Consider the following 21,783-nt stretch of genomic DNA (forward strand, 5'->3'; position numbering starts at 1 on the left):
TCATTCACTCAACCACTAAAATTAAAAAGCTGATAGTATCAAGTGCTGGGGAGCACGCAGAGCAACCAGAACTCTCATGCATTACTGGTGGGAATGAAAAATACACAGCCCCTTTTAAAAACATTTTTGCAATTTCATATAAAGTTACACATACTCTTTCCATATGACCCAGACAATTTCTCCTAGAAAATTAATGCAAAGAAATGAAAATATACGTCTATACAAACACCTCTTACATGAATATTCCTAACAGTTTTATTTATAAAGCTGAAAACAATTCAAATATCCATCAAACTGGTGAATGGATAAACAAATTCTGCTATATCCATACAATGGAATACTACTTAGCAATAAAACAAAAGAAACCAAAAAATTATGGAGATATTCAACAAGATTCAATTTATCAGTATCACATGGAATTCTGGGTGAGTTTCAGCAACATTGTGCTGAACAAAAAGTCCAGGAGCCAGACATAAAATATAGTATATACAGTATGATTCTGCTGACATATCACTTTAGAAAAAAAATTTTTTTTTAAATCAGAGCTTGCCGAGGGCAGGGGTAAAACAGAAAAAAGGAAGCTTTTTTACTGAGGTAATGGAAATTTATACCTTGACTGCTGTGATTTGTTAAAATTTGTCAAACTGTACACCTAAAATGCATTTTACTGTATGTAATGTATAAACAATAGTGATGATAATTTCTAACTTGAACAGCTAGAAGAATAGATTGTGTGTAGTTGAGATATGAAAGATTTCACTTGAGCAGCTTCTTGTCTGGGGAAAAAATTACATTTTAGACACATAAATATTAGAATGTCTTTAGACAGTGTTCTTGCCTGGAAAATCCCATGGACTGAGGAGTCTGGTAGGCTACAGTCCATGGGGTCGCGAAGAGTCGGACACGACTAAGCGACTTCACTTCACTTTAGACATTCAAATGCATATGGTGGGGAAAGACTTGGATATTTAAGGCTAAATGTCAGGAGAGATGTCTATACTAGAAAGTTCAAATTGAGTGTGGCAACATATCAATGGTAATTAAAACCATGAAACTGAATAAGATCCCCAGGAGACGGAATTAAATGTCTTGAGTCCTAGAGCAATCCTATCTAAGTAGATACATGGACCAATTATAAATACTAAACTATATTCATGCTAATTGCTTCTGGTTCATTTATTCAAATAGACATTCTGGATGGTTTGCATCTATGCCATACATGTCATAAAATATTTGAACAATTGTCCCTGAGGTGAGTAAAATCAACACCCCCTTAAAACCATTAACAGCATGTTGGTTGTTATTAAGGCATGCCTCTAGTGTGCTTTCTAATACCCATTCCTCCTCCTTTAAACTCTAATAGCTTTTCAAATTATTCCCCTTAAACACAAACGGCATTCACTCTAAGACAGGTTCTTTTAGGTATAATCTTCATTTTTCTGTATCTCATTTAATGGTTTTAGCATCCTTCAAACCTAGCTATTCAGCAAGCCATTTAGGTACTGATGACTTCCTGGTGGCTGAGAGGGCTTCCCTGGTGGCTTAGACAGTAAAGAATCTGCTTGCAATGCAGGAAACCTGGGTTCAATCTCTGGGTCGGGAAGATCCCCTGGAGAAGGGACTGCCCATTCCAGTATTCTTGCCTGAAGAATTCTATGAATAGAGGCTACAGTTCATGGGGTTTCTGAGTTGGACACAACTGAGCGAGTAACACTTTTAAGAACACTTAGGTACTCAATCAAATCCACTGTTGATTGCGTTGTGCTGTGCTTAGAGGCTCATCATGTCTGACTCTTTGTGACCCCATGGACTGTAACCCACCAGGCTCCTCTGTCCATGGGGACTCTCCAGGCAAGAATACTGGAGCGGGTTGCCATCCGCTTCCAGCAGGCCTTCTACTTTAACCTTAAAATAAAAGGTTAAATTGTGTGAATTCTTCCGAAGTTGTAGAATCATTCGTTGGTAAGTTACAGCATAATAATGGTTGGATTACATTTTTTTTCCCCAAAGGGGAAATACATCCAGTGATGTGCAGCTAATATCTCCGTTTTGTCTCAGCAGATCCCTTTTCTATCCTTCGCTACCCTGCTTGTTTTTCCCTTGGGAGGGTGACTGGATATAGATATCAAAGAGTTCCTCTCATCTCTGGCTTCCTACAGATGACTGGAAGGGAGGGAGGAGAGTATAAATTTCTTCCTTTCTGAGGCTGGATTCAGGAGAGCTCTAACCCTCCCTCCACTGAAGTTCACTGACTGTCTCCTGGGTTCTAACAATTGTCCCCTCTCAATTTCCCTCATGGGCAAGGGGGTGATAATAAATATGTAAACAGTTTTCCCAAAGTAATCAAGGAAAAAAAAAAAAAAAAGAAAACCTAGCAGCTTGACAGGAAAACAGACAAGGTATATAAACAGAATGATCTAGCAAAATAAATGAAAATGACCATGAATGCAGAAAAAAGATAAATGTCTCACACATATTGAGAGGTATGAAAGTTTAAATTATCCTAGGATACAGGAGTAAATGAAAAAGCTCCACTATCTATACCTCTCTAACAGACAGGCAAACATCTAAACACACTAAACACTGTTAGTAAGGCTCTGGAGAAAGAGAACACTTGTATATTTCTTAGAAATGCAAAACAGAGGGAAATTTGGTAGTATATGGTAAAATTACATATGCCTTTATTTTTGATGGTTAAATAGTATTTAGAAAGATACACTTGGCCAAAATATTATAAGCCTGATTCCCAAGGGTTAAAGACTGAAAAAAAGAAAAGATTTCTAAGATTAAAAACAACCCAAAAGACTGGATGAATACATTATCCTAAACCCACACAATTGAATACGATGTCACATACTAGCAAATGAAAGTAAAATCGATATGCAATACAGAGGGAACTCCAGGATGTTTTTAAGTGAAAACCAAGGAACAGATCAAAACATAGAGTATGCTATCTTTAGTGTAAGAAGAAGGAGAAATGTAAATATACATACATATTTAGACATGGACACACAGAAAAGTAAAGGGTGCACTGGAAGGGCAAATTAAATAAAAATGCTTACTACAGAAGCCTTAAAAGGAAAAAAGAAAGAAGAAATTTTCTTTGAAATGCTTTGATTCATAGTTTCAAACGGAGATGGATTTACATTCAAATAATGAAGTCAAAGTTTCAGTGCCTCTTACATCAGTCCCTTCAAGCATTTAGGAAGAATTCTAGCAATGTGTTCGTTGTCACAGTCAAACACTTCTGTAAAGATTTTAAAGTAAATTATTGTCCTACTATTATTCTTAAAAAGTGACACCAAAATAGCATAAGCTTTCAGTTCAGTTCAGTTCAGTCGCTCAGTCCTGTCCGACTCTTTGCAACCCCATGAATCACAGCACGCCAGGCCTCCCTGTTCATCACCATCTCCCGGAGTTCACTCAGACTCACGTCCATTGAGTCAGTGATGCCATCCAGCCATCTCATCCTTGGTCGTCCCCTTCTCCTTCTGCCCCCAATCCCTCCCAGCTTCAGAGTCTTTTTCAATGAGTCAACTCTTCTCATGAGGTGGCCAAAGTACTGGAGTTTCAGCTTTATCATCATTCCTTCCAAAGAAATCCCAGGGTTGATCTCCTTCAGAATGGCCTGGTTGGATCTCCTTGCAGGCCAAGGGACTCTCAAGAGTCTTCTCCAAGACCACAATTCAAAAGCATCAATTCTTCGGTGCTCAGCCTTCTTCACAGTCCAACTCTCACATCCATACATGACCACAGGAAAAACCATAGCCTTGACTAGACGGACCTTAGTCGGCAAAGGAATGTCTCTGCTTTTGAATATACTATGTAGGTTGGTCATAACTTTTCTTCCAAGGATAAGCGTCTTTTAATTTCATGGCTGAAGTCACCATCTACAGTGATTTTGGAGCCCAAGAAAATAAAGTCTGACACTGTTTCCACTGTTTCCCCATGTATTTCCCATGAAGTGATGGGACCAGATGCCATGATCTTCGTTTTCTGAATGTTGAGCTTTAAGCCAACTTTTTCACTCTCCTCTTTCACTTTCATCAAGAGGCTTTTTAGCTTCTCTTCACTTTCTGCCATAAGGGTGGTGTCATCTGCATATCTGAGGTTATTGAGATTTCTCCCAGCAATCTTGATTCCAGCTTGTGTTTCTTCCAGTGCAGCGTTTCTCATGATGTACTCTGCATATAAGTTAAATAAGCAGGGTGACAATATACAGCCTTGACGTACTCCTTTTCCTATTTGGAAGCAGTCTGTTGTTCCATGTCCAGTTCTAACTGCTGCTTCCTGACCTGCATACAGATTTCTCAAGAGGCAGGTCAGGTGGTCTGGTATTCCCATCTCTTGAAGAATTTTCCAGTTTATTGTGATCCACACAGTCAAAGGCTTTGGCATAGTCAATAAAGCAGAAGTAGATGTTTTTCTGGAACTCTCTTGCTTTTTCCATGATCCAGCGGATGTTGGCAATTTGATCTCTGGTTCCTCTGCCTTTTCTAAAACCAGCTTGAACATCAGGGAGTTCACGGTTCACATATTGCTGAAGCCTGGCTTGGAGAATTTTGAGCATTACTTTACTAGCATGTGAGATGAGTGCAATTGTGCAGTAGTTTGAGCATTCTTTGGCATTGCCTTTCTTTGGAATTGGAATGAAAACTGACCTTTTCCAGTCCTGTGGCCACTGCTGAGTTTTCCAAACTTGCTGGCATATTGAGTGCAGCACTTTCACAGCATCATCTTTCAGGATTTGAAACAGCTCAACTGGAATTCCATCACCTCCACTAGCTTTGTTCGTAGTGATGCTTTCTAAGGCCCACTTGACTTCACTTTCCAAGATGTCTGGCTCTAGATTAGTGATCACATCATCATGACTATCTGGGTCATGAAGATCTTTTTTGTACAGTTCTTCTGTGTATTCTTGCCACCTCTTCTTAATATCTTCTGTTTCTGTTAGGTCCATACCATCTCTGTCCTTTATCGAGCCCATCTTTGCATGAAATGTTCCCTTGGTATCTCTAATTTTCTTGAAGAGATCTCTAGTCTTTCCCATTCTGTTGTTTTCCTCTATTTCTTTGCATTGATCACTGAAGAAGGCTTTCTTATCTCTCCTTGCTATTCTTTGGAACTCTGCATTCAGATGCTTATATCTTTCCTCTTCTCCTTTGCTTTTCGCCTCTCTTCTCTTCACAGCTATTTTTACGGCCTCCCCAGACAGCCATTTTGCTTTTTTGCATTTCTTTTCCATGGGGATGGACTTGATCCCTGTCTCCTGTACAATGTCACAAACCTCATTCCATAGTTCATCAGGCACTCTATCTATCAGATCTAGGCCCTTAAATCTATTTCCCACTTCCACTGTATAATCACTAAGCCCAGGCGGCTACCAGAGCTGGTGCACTAAACGCGGCCGAGAAGAGCTACCCCACGTCTGTGGTCAGGGGCAGCAGCCTAGAGTGCCAGGCTGCGACAGCGCAGGAACGGCCGAGAGGAGCTACCCCGTGTCTGAGGTCAGTGGCAGCTGGGAAGAGCTACCTCGCATCCGAGGTCAGGGGTGGCAGCCGAGAGGAGCTACCCCGCATAGGAGGTCAGGGGCGGCCGGGAGGAGACACCCCGTGTCTGAGGTCCAGGGCGGTGGCCAGGAGGAGCTATCCTGCGTCCAAGGTCAGGGGCGGCCGGGAGGAGACACCCCGCGTCTGAGGTGAAGGGCGGCGGCCAGGAGGAGCTATTCTGCGTGCAAGGTCAGGCCGGGAGGAGACACCCTGCATTCGAGGTCAGGGGCGGCCAAGAGAAGCCACCTCGCACCCGAGGCCAGGGGCCGTGACCCTGAGGATCCACCCGGAGCCCGAGGCCGTGGGCGGCAGCTGGGAGGAGACACCCACGCCCGAGGGCAGGGGTGGTGGCCGGGAGGAGCATCCTGAGGAGTGGTGGCTGTGCAGCCACAGGAGGGCCTAGAGGAGCTATCCCACATTGAAGGTCAGGAATGGTGGCGGTAAGGAGATACCCCTCGTCCAAGGTAAGGAGCAGTGGCTGTGCCTTGCTGGAGCAGCCGTGAAGAGATACCCCACGCCCAAGGTAAGAGAAACCCAAGTAAGATGGTAGGTGTTGCAAGAGGGCATCAGAGGGCAGACACACTGAAACCATACTCACAGAAAACTAGTCAATCTAATCACACTAGGACCACAGCCTTGTCTAACTCAATGAAACCAAGCCATGCCTGTGGGGCCACCCAAGACAGGCGAGTCATGGTGGAGAGGTCTGACAGAGCGTGGTCCACTGCAGAAGGGAATGGCAAGCCACTTCAGTATTCTTGCCTTGAGAACCCCATGAACAGTATGAAAAGGCAAAATGGTAGGATACCGAAAGAGGAACTCCCCAGGTCATTAGGTGCCCAATATGCTACTGGAGATCAGTGGAGAAATAACTCCAGAAAGAATGAAGGGATGGAGCCAAAGCAAAAACAATACCCAGCTGTGGATGTGACTGGTGATAGAAGCAAGATCCAATGCTGTAAAGAGCAGTATTGCATAGGAACCTGGAATGTCAGGTCCATGAATCGAGGCAAATTGGAAGTGGTCAGACAAGAGATGGCAAGGGTGAACGTTGACATTCTAGGAATCAGCGAACTAAACTGGACTGGAATGGGTGAATTTAACTCAGATGACCATTATATCTACTACTGCGGGCAGGAATCCCTCAGAAGAAACGGAGTAGCCATCATGGTCAACAAAAGAGTCCGAGATGCAGTACTTGGAGGCATAAGCTTTAGGCTCCACTTAACATTATTTGATCTATGGTTTTCAACTTGGCAATCAGGTAAGTGTTTAACATGGTCAAAAAATAAACATAAATTAAAATAAATTAAAAATTAAAAAAAAAATAAAATCTCCAGTATTTTATTTTGATCAACCACACAACCTTCATTCTGGAACATAAAGATCAGTATGCTGGTGAAAAGGAAAACATTTGTATCAAAATTGTCAGTAAGAAAATAACTCTGTTTCCCCATCTTCCCAAATGGTATCTTTTAGTTACTAAGCAACTAATATAAAATTTTGAATGCCTTTATTTACCTCTTAATTGACATTCAAATATGCTAAATAAATTTTACTTCTTCATGATTATTCTTAGGTGTGTACCTACAGGTAAGACGAGAGGTGTATGGAGAAAGAATACTAAATTAGACCTCAGAAACCTGAGTTCTAATCTAGTCCAGGATATGCCCCCTTAATTTTGGTCAAATTATTAAACGTCTCACACTCTTCATTTTCTCATCTCTAAAACTGAGAAAGTAAAATGCAGGCAAAGTGCTATGCTTTATGCACCATTCTAACTAATATGTGCCTGATGACACCTTTTTCCCCACAAGCAATGGATTGTTTGCAAATAAAGTATCAAATATCATATACAAGAACTTGAAAAATAACTGTGAACTAAGTAAGAGTCATAACTGCTGATTATACAAAGATAACCCATCATGTCCATGCAAGAAAGTGTGCTACTGATGGCTGCTTACCCGTGGTTCTTGACAGATGAGAAAACTGGACTCGCTGCTTCTCAGGTCCTAATAGCACCATGGAGAAGACACAGCACTGTTAATAATAAGGCAATGGAGAGCATACAACTGTCAACAACAAAAACTCTAGATTCTTTATGCAAAATCTAAACCTACAATTCAGGGGAGCTATGAAACACATCAAATTGGATGCAAAATTCTGTATGTACATGGGGTTTCCCAGGCGGCGCTAATGGTAAAGAACCCACCTGACAACGCAGGATACATAAGAGATGTGGGTTTGATCCCTGGGTTGGGAAGCTCCCCTGGAGGAGGGCATGGCTACCCAGTCCAGTATTCTTGCCTAGAGAATCCCAGGGACAGGGGAGCCTGGTGGGCTGCCATCTGTGGGGTCGCACAGAATCGGACACGACTGAAGTGACTTAGCAGCAGCAGCAGCAGCAGAGCAACTAAGCACAGCACGGATATGACTTTTCTTCTTTTAATTCTGATTTTATTTAGGTTCTCTTTTTTCTTAGTTGAAACTGAAAGCTTGTAAATTGTATTTATCTTTTCAAATATCAGGTCTTAATTCCATTGATCTTTTCTATTATCTTTTTAGTCTCTATGTCATTTATTTCTGTTCTGATCTTTACCTACTTTTATGAAGAGTTTTTATCATAAATGGATGTTGAATTTTGTCAAATGGTTTTTGGTATCATATTCTTTTTATCTTTGATGGGATCATATGATTTTTGTCTTTCATTTTGTCACTGTGACGTATTATGCTGACTGATTAGCATGTATTGAACCATCCTTACATCCCTGGAATAAATTTTCACTTGACCATGGCATATGATCCTTTTAATGCATTTTTGAATTCTTCTTGCTAATATTTTGTTAAGGATATTTGTATATGTGTTCAAGAGGTATATTAGCCTGTAATTTTCTTTTTTTGTGGTGTCCTTGTCTGATTTTTGTATCAGCATAGTTCTGGCCTCATAAAATGAATTTGGAAGTGTTTCCTTTTCCTCAATATTTTGGAAGAGCTTGAGAATGATAGATACTAAATTTTCTTTGAATGTTTGGTAGAGTTCTCCAGTGAAGCCATCTGGTCCTGGAATTTTGTTTGTTGAGAAGGTTTTGATTAATTACTAAGTTATATATCACCATAAGAAAGGCTATATATGACACACCCACAGCAAACATCATGCTCAAAAGAAAAGCTTTCACCTTTTTCTATAAGATCAGGAACAATAATAAGATGCTCATTCTTGACACTTTTAGCTAACATAATATTGCAAGTCCTAGCCTGACCAATTAAGCAAGAAGAGTAAATAAAAGGCCTACTACATTTAAAAGGAAAAGTAAAACTGTCACTATTTATATTAACTCATGCAGATGGCCTGAGTTAATATAACCAAAAACCTAAAGACTGTCCCCCAAAACCTGTTAGAATTCATTATTAAATTTAGTAAACCTGTAGGGTATAAAAATACACAAAAATCAGTTGCACTTTCATACACACTAGTAAAGAGTTATCATAAAGAGAAATTAAGAAAACAATCCCATTTATAATTGCATCAAAAAGAATAAAATACTTAAGAATAAATTTAACCAAGTAAGTGAAAGATCCAGAACACATTGCTGAAAGACACTGAAGACACACGTAAGTAGAAAGCTGTCTGTGCTCATGGATTGGAAGCTTACTATTGTTAAAGTGTCTATATCACACAAAGCAATCTAAGATTAATTCAACCAACCATAATTCCAATGGTATTTTTCACAGAACTGAATAAACAATCCTAAAATTGGCCTAAACTCACAAAAGACCCTGAATAACCCAACCAATCTTAAGAAAGAAGAACAAATTTAGAGGCATCATACCTTCTGATTTCCAACTATATTATAAATATATAGTAATCAAAACATAATAGTATTGATATAAACACTGAAACATAGATGAACAGAACAGAGAGCCCCAAAATAAACCTATTATATATGCTCAATTAATTTATAACAAAGGAGCCAATAAAATACAATGGGGAAAGGATAGTGTCTTCTTCCCTAAGGAGTGTTAGGGACACTGGTTAGTCACATGCAAAATAATGCAACTAGACCACTATCTCACACCATACAGAAAAAAATTAAAAATGCATTAAAGAATTGAGTGTAAGATCTTAAATCATAAAACCCAGGAAAAAAATATAGGTGGTAAGCTCCTTGACATCAGTCTCAGAGATAATTTTTTGCATCTGACTCTAAAACCAAATGCAGTAAAAACAAAAATAAACCGGTGGGATTACATCAAACTAAAAAGTTTCTGCATAGCAAAGGAAATCATTAACAAAGTGAGAAGGCAACCTACCAAATGGGAGAATATTTGCAAATCATACACCTGATACGAGGTCAACACCAAAATATATATACATATATATAAAAAAACCCATACAACTCAATAGCAAAAAAGCCAAACAATCCAATTGAAAAAATGGGCAAAGGATCTGAATAAACATTTTCCCAAAGAAATACAGATGGCCAACAGGCACATGAAAAGATGTTCAACATCACTAATCATCAGAGAAATGCAAATCAAAATCACTGTGAGATATCACCTTACTCTTGTAAGAATGGCTACTATCAAAAACATAAGGAATAACAGTGTTGGCAAGAATATGGAGAAAAGAGAACCCCTATGCACTGCTGATGGGAATATAAATTGGTACAGATACTATGGGAAACAGTATGGAGATTCTTCAAAAAATTAAAAACAGAACTACCACAGGGTCTGGAAATCCCACTTTTGGTTATTTATCCAACGAATAAGAAATACTAATTTGAAAAGATACATGAACCCCAAAGGTCACTGCAACATTATTTACAATAGCCAACATATGCAAACTACCTGAAGTACCTATGAATAGAAAAGTTAATAAATAATATGGACACACACACAATGGAATATTTCTTAGCCATAAGAAAAAGAATAAAATTTTGCCAATTGCTACATCAATGGAACTTGAGGGTATTATGCTAAGTGAAATAAATCAGACAGAGAAAGACAAATACTGTATGATTTCACTTACACGAGGAGTCTAGAAAATAAAACAAACAAACAAAATAGAACACAACTTACAGACATACAGAACAGATGGGTGGTTGCCAGAAAAGAGGTGGTTGGAGACAGGCAAAAGCTTGAAAGGTGTCAGGAGGTATAAACAGTCAGTTACAAGTAAGTCATGGGGATGTAATACATGATACAGTGCTTGCGGTCAATGGTACTGTATTGCACATTTGCTAAAAGAGAATAAATCTTAATGCTATCATCACAAGAAAAAATATCTGTGACTCTGTATGATGATGGATGGTAATTAGACTTATTGTGATGACATTTTGGCAGCATGAACAAATATGAATCATTATGCTGCACACCAGAAATTAATATCAGATTATATGTCAATTATACCTCAGTATAAAGGCACTAATCAGATACTGCTAACTCTGACAAAAAAGGCCATCAAATATTATTCCTTGCATTATCAAGCAGCGGGTTAAGCTAAATACTATTATCTTGCATATCAAGTCTCAGCATATCTGAGTTTACATCACAGAAAGCCTCAAAACAAATCCAAACTTATGTTTTCTCTCCTATAACACCCACAAAGAGTCAGTATCAAGGTTACGTGAAACATGGAATTTGCTCTACTTAAAAAGTAATAGGTTGGAGGACAAAACATGAAGAAAGTAGCATGAATAAATAACCGAAGTGCAAAGACCCAAGTATTCATATGAAGCACACATCTAACCTTGCCTCAATTTTTGTTCTGACTTACAAGGAGCTAACACATATATTTAACTTACCTCATTTGCTTTGGAATATCGGTCTTCTCTACTGAATTGTCTGTCTAAATTAAACAACAAAAAAATTCATGTTAAAATGGCCAACTGATCACAATATGTTAAAACTCTGAAGAGGGAGAATTCAAAATTTAAAAGATCATATTATCTGTGAACAGAAACAATTTTAATTCTTCCTTTCCAATTTAGATGTCTTTTATTCCTTTTCCTGCCTAACTGATCTGGCTAGAACTTCTAGTACTGTGCTGAATAGAAGTGACAGAAGTGAATATCCTCGGCTGAGCAATAAAGTTAAGTCATAAACAAAAGCTCCTTGAAGTTCCTAATAAGTATTAAAAGTATAAAGGGGGTCTGAGATTAAAAAAAAAAGTTGACAACTGCTATCTTAGCTGTAAATTCAGTAGAAATGCATGTACTATGGGAATGGTACAAGAATGTTCATAACAGTATTATTGGTAATAACCAGAAAACCAAGGTTTCCCAGGTGGCTCAGTGGTTAAAACAAACAAACAAACAAAAAAACCCGCCTGCCAGTGTAGGAGACAGAGGAGATGTGTGTTCGATTTTTGGGGCTGGAAAGATACCCTGGAGAAGGAAAAGGCAACCCACTCCAGTATTCTTGCCTGGATAAAATCCCATGGACAGAGGAGCCTAGTGGGCTACACTCCATGGGGTTGCAAAGAGTTGGGCATGACTGAGCATATAACACTCAGAAAACTAGCATCACCCCAAATATCCAGAAACAATAAAGTGGATCAATACAATGCAGTATAATCACACCATGTATGGTATTTAGCGATAAAATTGAATTAGTTTTAATTAGATGCAAAAACATAAATCTCCCAGAAATAGTTCAGCAAAAAGGCAGAAATAATTAGCATTATTTCAATTACATAAAGTTTAACTATGCAGAACCAAAGTATGTTTGTTACGGATGAATACTTAAGGGTAGGTAAATGTTGGGATACAATTAATACAATTACTCGCCAAAAAAACACTCGAGTTGCCTGAGCTCAGATTGCTGTCCTGTATTGCAAACCACACACCAAATATTTACGCCCTCTCTGCACTGACCTGTGACAACCTGGGCTCGGGAAATTGACATATGCTGCTACTCTGGCTACTGCTAATGCTGTGAATAGTAAACTGTTCTTTGTCTCCCATCCAGGTGTCTCATAATCTTCTACCAGTAACCATGAAATTGTAACAGCCTACTTTGTCAACTTTCAAATGCAGTCAAGTCTCAGACTTTTCACAGTTCTTGTCACTGATTGTCAGTACAACGATGATAATAATGGTGGTGATAATCTCTAATGTGCATTCATTCTCTATTGTTAAAGTTACAGTACAGCAGAGGAGACAGAAAAGAAATGCAAAAAAGGCAAAACGGCTGTCTGAGGAGGCCTTACAAATAGCTGAGAAAAGAAGAGAAGAAAAGGCAAAGGAGAAAAGGAAAGATATACCTACTTGAATGCAGAGTTCCAAAGAATAGCAAGGAGAGATAAGAAAGCCTTTCTCACTGATCAATGCAAAGAAATAGAGGAAAACAATAGAATGGGAAACTAGAGATCTCTTCAAGAAATGAGAGATACCAAGGGAACATTTCATGCAAAAGGGGTAAAATAAAGGACAGAAATGGTAGAGACCTAACAGAAACAGAAGATATTAACAGGAGGTGACAAGAATGCCCAGAAGAACTATACAAAAAAGATCCGCATGACCCAGATAACCACGATGGTGTGATCACTCACCTACAGCCACACATCCTGGAATGTGAAGTCAAGTGGGCCTTAGAAAGCATCACTACGAACAAAGCTAGTGGAGGTGATGGAATTCCAGTTGAGCTATTTCAAATCCTGGAAGATGATGCTGTGAAAGTGCTGCACTCAATATGCGAGCAAATTTGGAAAACTCAGCAGTCGCCACAGGACTGGAAAAGGTCAGTTTTCATTCTAATCCCAAAGAAAGGCAATGCCAAAGAATGTTCAAAGTACTGCACAATTGCACTCATCTCACATGCTAGCCAAGTAATGCTCAAAATTCTTCAAGCCAGATTTCAATAGTTTGTGAACCGTGAACTTCAAGATGTTCAAGCTGGATTTAGAAAAAGCAGAGAAACCAGGGATCAAATTGCAAATATCAGCTGGATCATGGAAAAAGCAAGAGAGTTCCAGAAAAACACCTACTTCTGCTTTATTGACTACATGAAAGCCTTTGATTGTGTGGATCACAACAAACTGAAAAATTCTTAAAGAGATGGGAATACCAGACCACCTTCCTGCCTCCTAAGAAATCTGTATGCAGGTCAAGACGCAATGGTTAGAACTGGATATGGGACAACAGATTGACTCCAAATCAGGAAAGCAGTACATCAAGGTATACTGCCACCCTGTTTATTTAACTTGTATGCAGAGTATATCATGCGATATGCCAGGCTTGATGAAGCACAAGCTGGAATCAAGATTGCTGGGAGATATATCAATAACCTCAGATATGCAGATGACACCACCCTTATGGCAGAAAGTGAAGAACTAAAGAGCCTCTTGACAAAATTGAAAGAGGAGAGTGAAAAAGCTGGCTTAAAACTCAATATTCAGAAAACTAAGATCATGGCATTGAGTCCCATCACTTTCTGGCAAATAGATGGGGAAACAATGGAAACAGTGAGAAACTTTATTTTGGAGGGCTCCAAAATCACTGCAGATGGTGACCACACCCATGAAATTAAAAGACTCTGGCTCCTTGGAAGAAAAGCTATGACCCAACCTAGACAACATATTAAAAAGTAGAGACATTACTTTGCCAACAAAGGTCCGTCCAGTCAAAGCTATGGTTTTCCAGTGGTTATGTATGGATGTGAGAGGTGGACTATAAAGAAAGCTGAGTGCTGAAGAGTTGATGCTTTTGAACTGCGGTGTTTGAGAAGATTCTTGAGAATCCCTTGGACTACAAGGAGTCAAAAGAGTGAATCCTAAAGGAAGTCAGTCCTGAATATTCACTGCAAGGACTGACGCTGGGAAAGACTGAGACAGGAAGAGAAGTGGAAGACAGAGGATGAGATGGTTGGATGGCATCACCGACTCGATGGATATGCATTTGAGCAAGCTCCGGGAGTTGGTAATGGACAGGGAGGCCTGGCGTGCTGCAGTCCATGGGATTTCAAAGAATTAGACATGACTTGGTGACTGAAATGAGAGGAGACAGACCCAAAACTGTGATGAATGCTATACAAGAGACTAAAAGAGCAAACAGAGAAAGTGAGAAAAACAAGGAGGGATGCGGTTTAGACATAAGGAACTCAGAAAATCTCTCTGAGGGGGTAATAATTATACTGAGATGTGAAAGTTGAGAGGATACAAGAAACATGAGAACACCCAAAGGCTGCAAGACAGGAACAGGTTTTAGGTGTTGAAAGAAACAAAGGCTAAGCTAAAGATGAGTAGGTGAAGGGCAGACAGGTATAAGAAGGTGTTCGAAAGGCATAGAGTGGGGGACCGTTTGTGGAGGACCTTGTATGACTCGATCTCTTCTTTGGTGGAACAGTAAACCATGAACAAGTTTTTAAATAGCATTTACATTTAAATTTTATGAAAAGCACTAGTTACTGACTGGAGGATGTGTTAAAAGATAGTGAGAATTGAGAAAAGAAATAAATCATGACAGGTTGCTGCAGTAAATCACAAGAGATGATGGGGGTCTAGCCTGCAGTTGGAAACACTGCAAATGAAGGCACCTAAGTGGACTGTAGATATCTCAGTAAAAACGGAAAGCAAACTGCTATCAAATTGCAGCTATGCAGGTGGAGAGACAAAGAAGATGAAAGATTACTAGACTTGAGCAATGTGTGAATCCATTTACTGAAATGGGGAAGATTATTAATGGTAGGCAATTAATACAGCAGATGCTGCTGGCTCCCCACAAATATCCTTTCTCTTCCTTGTTCTTTACTAACAAAATACTAATTATATGGTGCGGCAATGAGCTCTCACAAAAAAAAAAAAAGAACAAAAAAACACATTTCCTAGCCTTCTTTGCAATCTAAGAATACAGCATAAACTCAAAGCTGTGTGCTGTGCCATGCTAAGTCACTTCAGTCACATTCAACTCTTTGCAACCCTGTGGACCATAGCCCACCAGGCTCCTCTGTCCATGGGATTCTCCAGGCAAGAACACTGGAATGGATTGCTTTGCCCTTCTCCAGGGGATCTTCCTGACCCAGGGATTGAACCCGCATCTCTTACTTCTTCATTGGCAGACGAGTTCTTTTCCACTAATGCCACCTGGGAAGTCCAAATTCAAAGCTACCAAAGCCATAAATGGCTTTAATGTCCATACTATATTCTAAGATGTGCATAAGCATTAAATGAAAATGCATGTAAATTGCTTCAAGCAGCCAGTCGCTGGCACAGAAATCATGAATGTTATTCTTGATGATATTGTTATTATTATTAGGATATAGTCTATACTTTTATTAATTTTTAAAACTATTTCAAAGTCTTTGGATATGTTGTAGAGTGTCAGAATAAAGATAAAAGAATATATTTTGTATTCAGGTCTTCTTGTTGCAGGATCTATTAAACAGTTAATGGCTAGTGTAAGCAAAGTACAAAACTAACACGCTGTAGATATAGCCATATAATTTAACTTTTCTGAGTATAGGTTTTCTGTCTAAAAGATTTAAAATATAAGTAAAAATTATTTGACATATATAAAATGTCACACAGTATCATTATCAAAGGGTTTTACTCATGAATACTGTCTAGATGTACAGCTAAAAATTCCACAATGTCTTGACTACCTCTCATTGGACTTTCCAAAAAAAAAAAGAAAGGAAACCAATCTAGCAAACTCTTAGAATAAGTAGATAAAGAATAGAAGTCTAAGAAAATACATGCCTTGTCTCTCAATGGCAGAGGGAGGCTTTTATTTTCTTGAGGACAAAAACAGTCACTCTTATGTATAGAATTAAACACAGTTCCAAGCACAGAGAAAAAAATGTACACCTTAAGCTTGAGTTATAGAATATTTTATAATTCCATATTTTAGAAAAGAAAGTAGAAAAACTGGAAACACTAACCTTTACTTCCTCTAATTTAATTTTTGCTATACTTAACATAAAACAAATACTTTAAAAAATATTTCAAACTGTTATCAGAACTGGATGCAAAGTGTTTATTTCAGAATGCGGAAGTGAAGTGAAGTAAACATCACTCAGTCGTCCCCGACTCTGCAATCCCATAGACTATATACAGTCTGTGGGATTCTCTAGGCCAGGATACTGGAGTGGGTAGCCTTTCACTTCTCCAGGGATCGAAGCCAGGTCTCCCACACTGCAGGCAGATTCTTTACCAGCTGACGATATAGTTCCTTCAGATTATCTCCAATCTATAATAGTTCTCTCATGCTTTTGCTTTTCAATTTGCTGATTCCTCACCCTGGATCTAACAACTGTTTCTTTTTTTAGCTAATTTTTGCTTATTTTTCCACTTTACAACAGTTTCAACATCTTCAAGTCTCACCAGAAACCTCCTCTTCTGGCCCCTGGTTGGCCTCCTCCCTGCTCCCATAGCACCCTGGCCTTAACTCTTTGGGAAATGTAGCCCCATTCTGAGCTTCCCTGGTAGCTCAGCTGGTAAAGAATTTGCCTCCAAAGCAGGAGACCCAGTTTGATTCCTGGGTTGGGAAGATCCCCCGGAGAAGGGATAGGCTACCCACTCCAATATTCTTGGGCTTCCCTGGTGGCTCAGACGGTAAAGAATCCACCTGCAGTGCAGGAGACCTGGGTTTGATCCCTGGGTCAGGAAGATCCCCTGGAGGAGGGCATGGCAATCCACTCCAGTATTCTTGCCTGGAGAATCCCCATAGACCGAGAAGCCTGCTGGGCTAAAATCCACGGGGTCGCAAAGAGTCGGACACGAGTGAGAAACTAAGCACAGCACAGCACAGCCCTGTTCTCAGTCAGTTCAGCTCAGCCGCTCAGTCGTGTCCGACTCTGCAACCCCGTGAACCGCAGCTCGCCAGGCCTCCGTGTCCATCACCAACTCCCAGAGTTCACTCAAACTCATGGCCATAGAGTTGGTGATGCCATCCAGCCATCTCATCCTCTGTCGTCCCCTTCTCCTCCGCCCCCAATCCCTCCCAGCCTCAGAGCAAGAGATGTAAGTAAGCCCTGTTCTACCACCCTCTGGTGCTGCTGCTGCTGCTGCTGCTAAGTCGCTTCAGTCGTGTCCAACTCTGGGCGACCCCATAGACGGCAGCCCACCCGGCTTCCCCGTCCCTGGGATTCTTCAGGCAAGAATACTGGAGTGGGTTGCCATTTCCTTCTCCGATGCATGGAAGTGAAAAGTGACAGTGAAGTCGCTCAGTTGTGCCCGACTCTTAGCGACCCCACGGACTGCAGCCCACCACCCTCTATAAGATTGCAAACTCCCTGAGAACCAGGTGGAGTGCACTTTGTAAACCGCATCCCTTTCAGAAAAGCAGAAACATTAAAGAAGACAGATGTCTTTCCTCACACACCACGCTCCCTCTCTCACACAGCGCTCACCTACTTGCACGCTCTCTCTCACACACACAATCAGATGTTTGCAACATGTCAGAGATCCAGATATACTTTCACACCCAGAGAATATAAAGTTGAAGAAACTGCATAATCTACAAGCCTCTGTCAACACAGAGGCGTATCTGAAGAGGCAGGATTTGAAGCCAACAAATGGATCAGCTTCTTGCTATTCCTGCAACTTCCTCTCAAGTCAATAGAATTGACTTGACTTGACTTTTGTGGCCTAGAAACCAAAACTATGAAAGGTTCAGTACAGATCACTATCTCTCGCTCTCTCTCTCTCTTGCACTCTCTGGTCACTAAGTCATGTCCCACTCTTGCAACCCCATGTACAGTAGCCTACCAGGTTCCTCTGTCCATGGGATTTTCCAGGCAAGAATACTGGAGTGGGTTGCCATCTCCTTCTCCAGGGGATCTTCCCGACCCAGGAATCGAACCCAGGTCTCCTGCATTGCAGGTACATTCTTTACTGACTGAGCTATGAGGAAAGTCCTATTGATCACTATGGAGAATCATAAAATATGAGTCAAAATTTATGCCAGCCCAAAGACAGCTTTGAGTTTTCACTGAAAGCACATTACTAATACACACTCAGTGAGCCCAGAACCCAAAAATAGCCCTTGGATTTACCAAATGGTCTTCTCAGTTTACATTTCTTCCAGGAGTATAAAATAACATAAACATAAATATGGCCACATACAAAAAAAAAAACCAACAACGAATATTTCAAATCAGAACTTGCTAACAATGTTGATCAGTCAATAAGTCAATTTCAGCAACATTGACATTTTACTAGCAGCATTTCTTTACATAACAATTTAATGTTTTATTACACACTGCCCTTATAATTTCACTTTAAAAATTATTATATTGTGGGAAAACAGTTAATTGGAGATCACTGATTGTTTCTATGTTCAACTGTAAGGAAAATAAACAGAAAATATAACAAATCCCAGAAAAATCTATTATGTCTGAAAGGCACAGTGTAAATATTCTCTCTCCAAGGAGAAAGTTTATCACATGTAAATCAATTGTTTAACTTTCTCTTCAAAGATGATTTAGAAAATATGTAATACACAGATTCAGGCTTACCTATATTGGGGAATTTACTCTAAGAAATCCATTTTATATTAAAACACAAGAATAAAAGTAGCTCTTAAAAATTCATGCTGTGGGGGACTTCTCTGGTGGTAGTTGTATTTCCCTCTGTATTTAATTATTTTTGTTTAAAAAGGGAGGAGTCGGTTCAAGTGATACCATCAATAAAATGGAAAGAGAACCCACAAATGGAAGAAAATATTTGCAAGCCATATACACTGAATATATAGACTTCTTACACCACAATAATTAAAAGGCAACTAATTTTTTTTTAAACAGGCAAAGGATTTGAATAGACATTTTTTCCAGTGAAGATACATGAATAGTTAATAAGCACTGAAACAGATACTCAACACTTTTGGTCACTGAGAAAATGTAAATCAAAATCACATTGAGACAGCACTTCACACCCACTAGGGTTGCTATAAATAAAAAAGACAGACAATCACACATGTTAGTGAAGACATGGAGTAATTGGGGTCACTATATACTACTTGTGAAAATATGAAAATGAGGCAGAAAACAGTTCAGCAATTTCTCAAAATGCTCAATATACAGCCACCATATTATTTAGTAATTCCAATACTAGGTGTATACCCAAGAAAAATACAAACGTATTTTCATACAAAATCTTGCAATAAATGGTCATAGCAGCATCATAGCCAAGGAAGTGGAAACAATTCAAATGTCCACCAATCAATAAACAGATAAAGTATGAATACATCTGCAATGGAATATTATTTGACAATAAAAAGGAATAATGCAATGATACAAGTTATAACATGCATGAAATTCAAAAACACATGCTAAGAGGAAGAAGCCAGTTACAAAAGATCACATACTGTATGAGTCTGTTTACCAGAAGTTCAGAATTGGTAAACCCAGAGATGGTAAATGGATTAGAGGCTGCCTAGGGCTGGGGGTACCTGAGGTGGGGAGGGGGTGAAGGGGGAGTGACAGCTAAGAGGTTTCTATTTGGGGTAAGCAAAATGTTCCAAAATTAGATTATGGTGATGATGGCAAAATTGTAAATATACTAAAACTGGAACTCTACCTTTAAAGTGGGTGATTCTTATTGTATTTAAATTATATCTCAAGCTGTTAAGGGGAGAAGGAGGATGCATAATAAGGCATTTTATTTCTTTGGTGTCTTTGAAGACTAAATAGTATGACTTCTTAGATCATTTATCACTTTACAAAAAAACACCCCACTGCTTCCATGTTCAGATGTAACACTTAACAAGACGTGAAAGTAAAGTGTCATTGAGAGAAGTGAATATCATCGAAGGCCCTGGAGACAGACCTAGGAAAATATGTGCTTTTTCAGGAAATGTGTACTAAAACAGAACCACAGAATATGGGTCCGGGACGGCCACAGGGGGAGTTTCCAGAGGTTGGCCCTGTCTCTGTCCCATCCTGTCCCAGAGGGCTTGGTATTTTCCTGGACCCACACCTGTTTAGCTTCTGGCTGGTTCCTGGGGCCTCTGACATGGCTCCAAAGGAAAGCCCAAGTATCACAGGTAGGGGGAGATGGGAAACCCCGGAGCAAACGATGGACAAATATTTTTCCAAAGGAACTAAAAATTCAATGAAACCTTGTGAAACAGCAGCCTCCCCACGTGCATAGGAATCTCAAACTGATGGACCTTAGGGTTCGGTCTGCTCCTCCCATAATTAACAAGGATCTCAAAGCTGGAGCAGTAATTGGCAAATAGAAACAGGCAACAAGACTCGAGGGCCCACACCGGGAACTGTTGTCATGCGCCCTAAGCTTGGGCTCTCCCCTTGGTAGGAGGCTCCTTCTTTCCTCTGCCCAAGCTCAGAGGCCGGGGAACCTCGGTTCACCCGCCCATGCTCACCCACCCGGGCAGGGACCCTGCGCCCGGGCGGGCGCTGTCTCGCACCGGGCGCAGCGCATCCACGAACGTCCCTGGGATCCAGGCGGCGAGGCCGCCAACGTCCCCCCGGGGTCCCCGCGCCACGCAAGCCGGCTCCCACCTTGATGCACCATCTCCAGGACGTCTGGGTCGCCCATCTTCGCCAGCTCGTTAATGACGCTGCCCGAGGGGGAGACGGTCGACCACTGAGACGACTTGCGAAATTTGGCCTGGAAGCTGAATCTGACGGTGGGCCGCTGTGGCGGGATCAAGAGGTCCTGTTTGTAAGCGTCGATCTCCTTGGGTTCCTCAGGTCTCGGGGGCGTCAGCCCGTGAGGCTTCTTATCCTGCCGGTACTTCCACTTGCTCGGGTTCTTGATGCTCAGCTTCAGCGCCCTCTCCCGGTAGCGCCTCTTGGACCGCTCCCAGTACATCTCCCGGATCGTGCCGGGTCGAAAGCTTCCCGGCTTCCACCAGTGCTCCCGGTTCTGGCCCTCCCGCGGCTCTCCCCGCCTCTCTCTCCTCCCCGCCAGCTCTCCGCCCCTCGACCCGCTGGGCTGCGGGCTCCCAGGCTCCCACTCGCTCCCGCCCCCTGCCTCACTCGGCCCGGGCTCCTCCGCCTCCCGTTCCCCTTCCGGGCCCGCGGCCGCCTCCTGGCCCTCTTGGTCCGGCAGTTCGCTTCTCAACTGGCCTTGCTGGTCCCATCCCACCGGGTTGGCGCCCGTCCCGGGCTCCTGGTTCTCCTGGGCGGCCGCCTCCCCTCTCTCCGAACCAATCTCTGTTGCCAGCCGAACGGCGAACTGCGCCCTCAGCCTGTCGGTCTGGTCCTCGTCCATCTATCTGCGCGGCCCTCCGCCTAGAATGGGCGGCACTCGGAGAGAGCCCCCTTCCCGGTT

General features: G+C 41.0%; 1 protein-coding gene across 3 annotated transcripts in view; it reads right to left on the reverse strand.

Moving 5' to 3' along the window:
• ANO5 (anoctamin 5) overlaps positions 1-21,372 on the reverse strand; it is a 94,876-nt gene extending 73,504 nt beyond the window's left edge. For all 3 annotated transcript variants that reach the window (XR_008201503.1, XM_052661732.1, XM_052661731.1), the window contains exons 1-3: positions 21,009-21,372; positions 11,354-11,397; positions 7,514-7,561 (exon numbers count right to left, since the gene is read on the reverse strand). Coding sequence is in view for 2 of the 3 variants with exons in the window: in XM_052661732.1 (XP_052517692.1) it covers positions 7,514-7,561; positions 11,354-11,397; positions 21,009-21,321 (405 nt within the window). In the remaining variant the exon portion in view is untranslated. The remainder of the gene's footprint in view (positions 1-7,513; positions 7,562-11,353; positions 11,398-21,008) is intronic.
• Between the last annotated feature and the right edge of the window lie 411 nt (positions 21,373-21,783).

Source organism: Budorcas taxicolor, chromosome 25 (assembly GCF_023091745.1).
Source record: "Budorcas taxicolor isolate Tak-1 chromosome 25, Takin1.1, whole genome shotgun sequence".
Lineage (NCBI taxonomy): Eukaryota > Metazoa > Chordata > Mammalia > Artiodactyla > Bovidae > Budorcas > Budorcas taxicolor.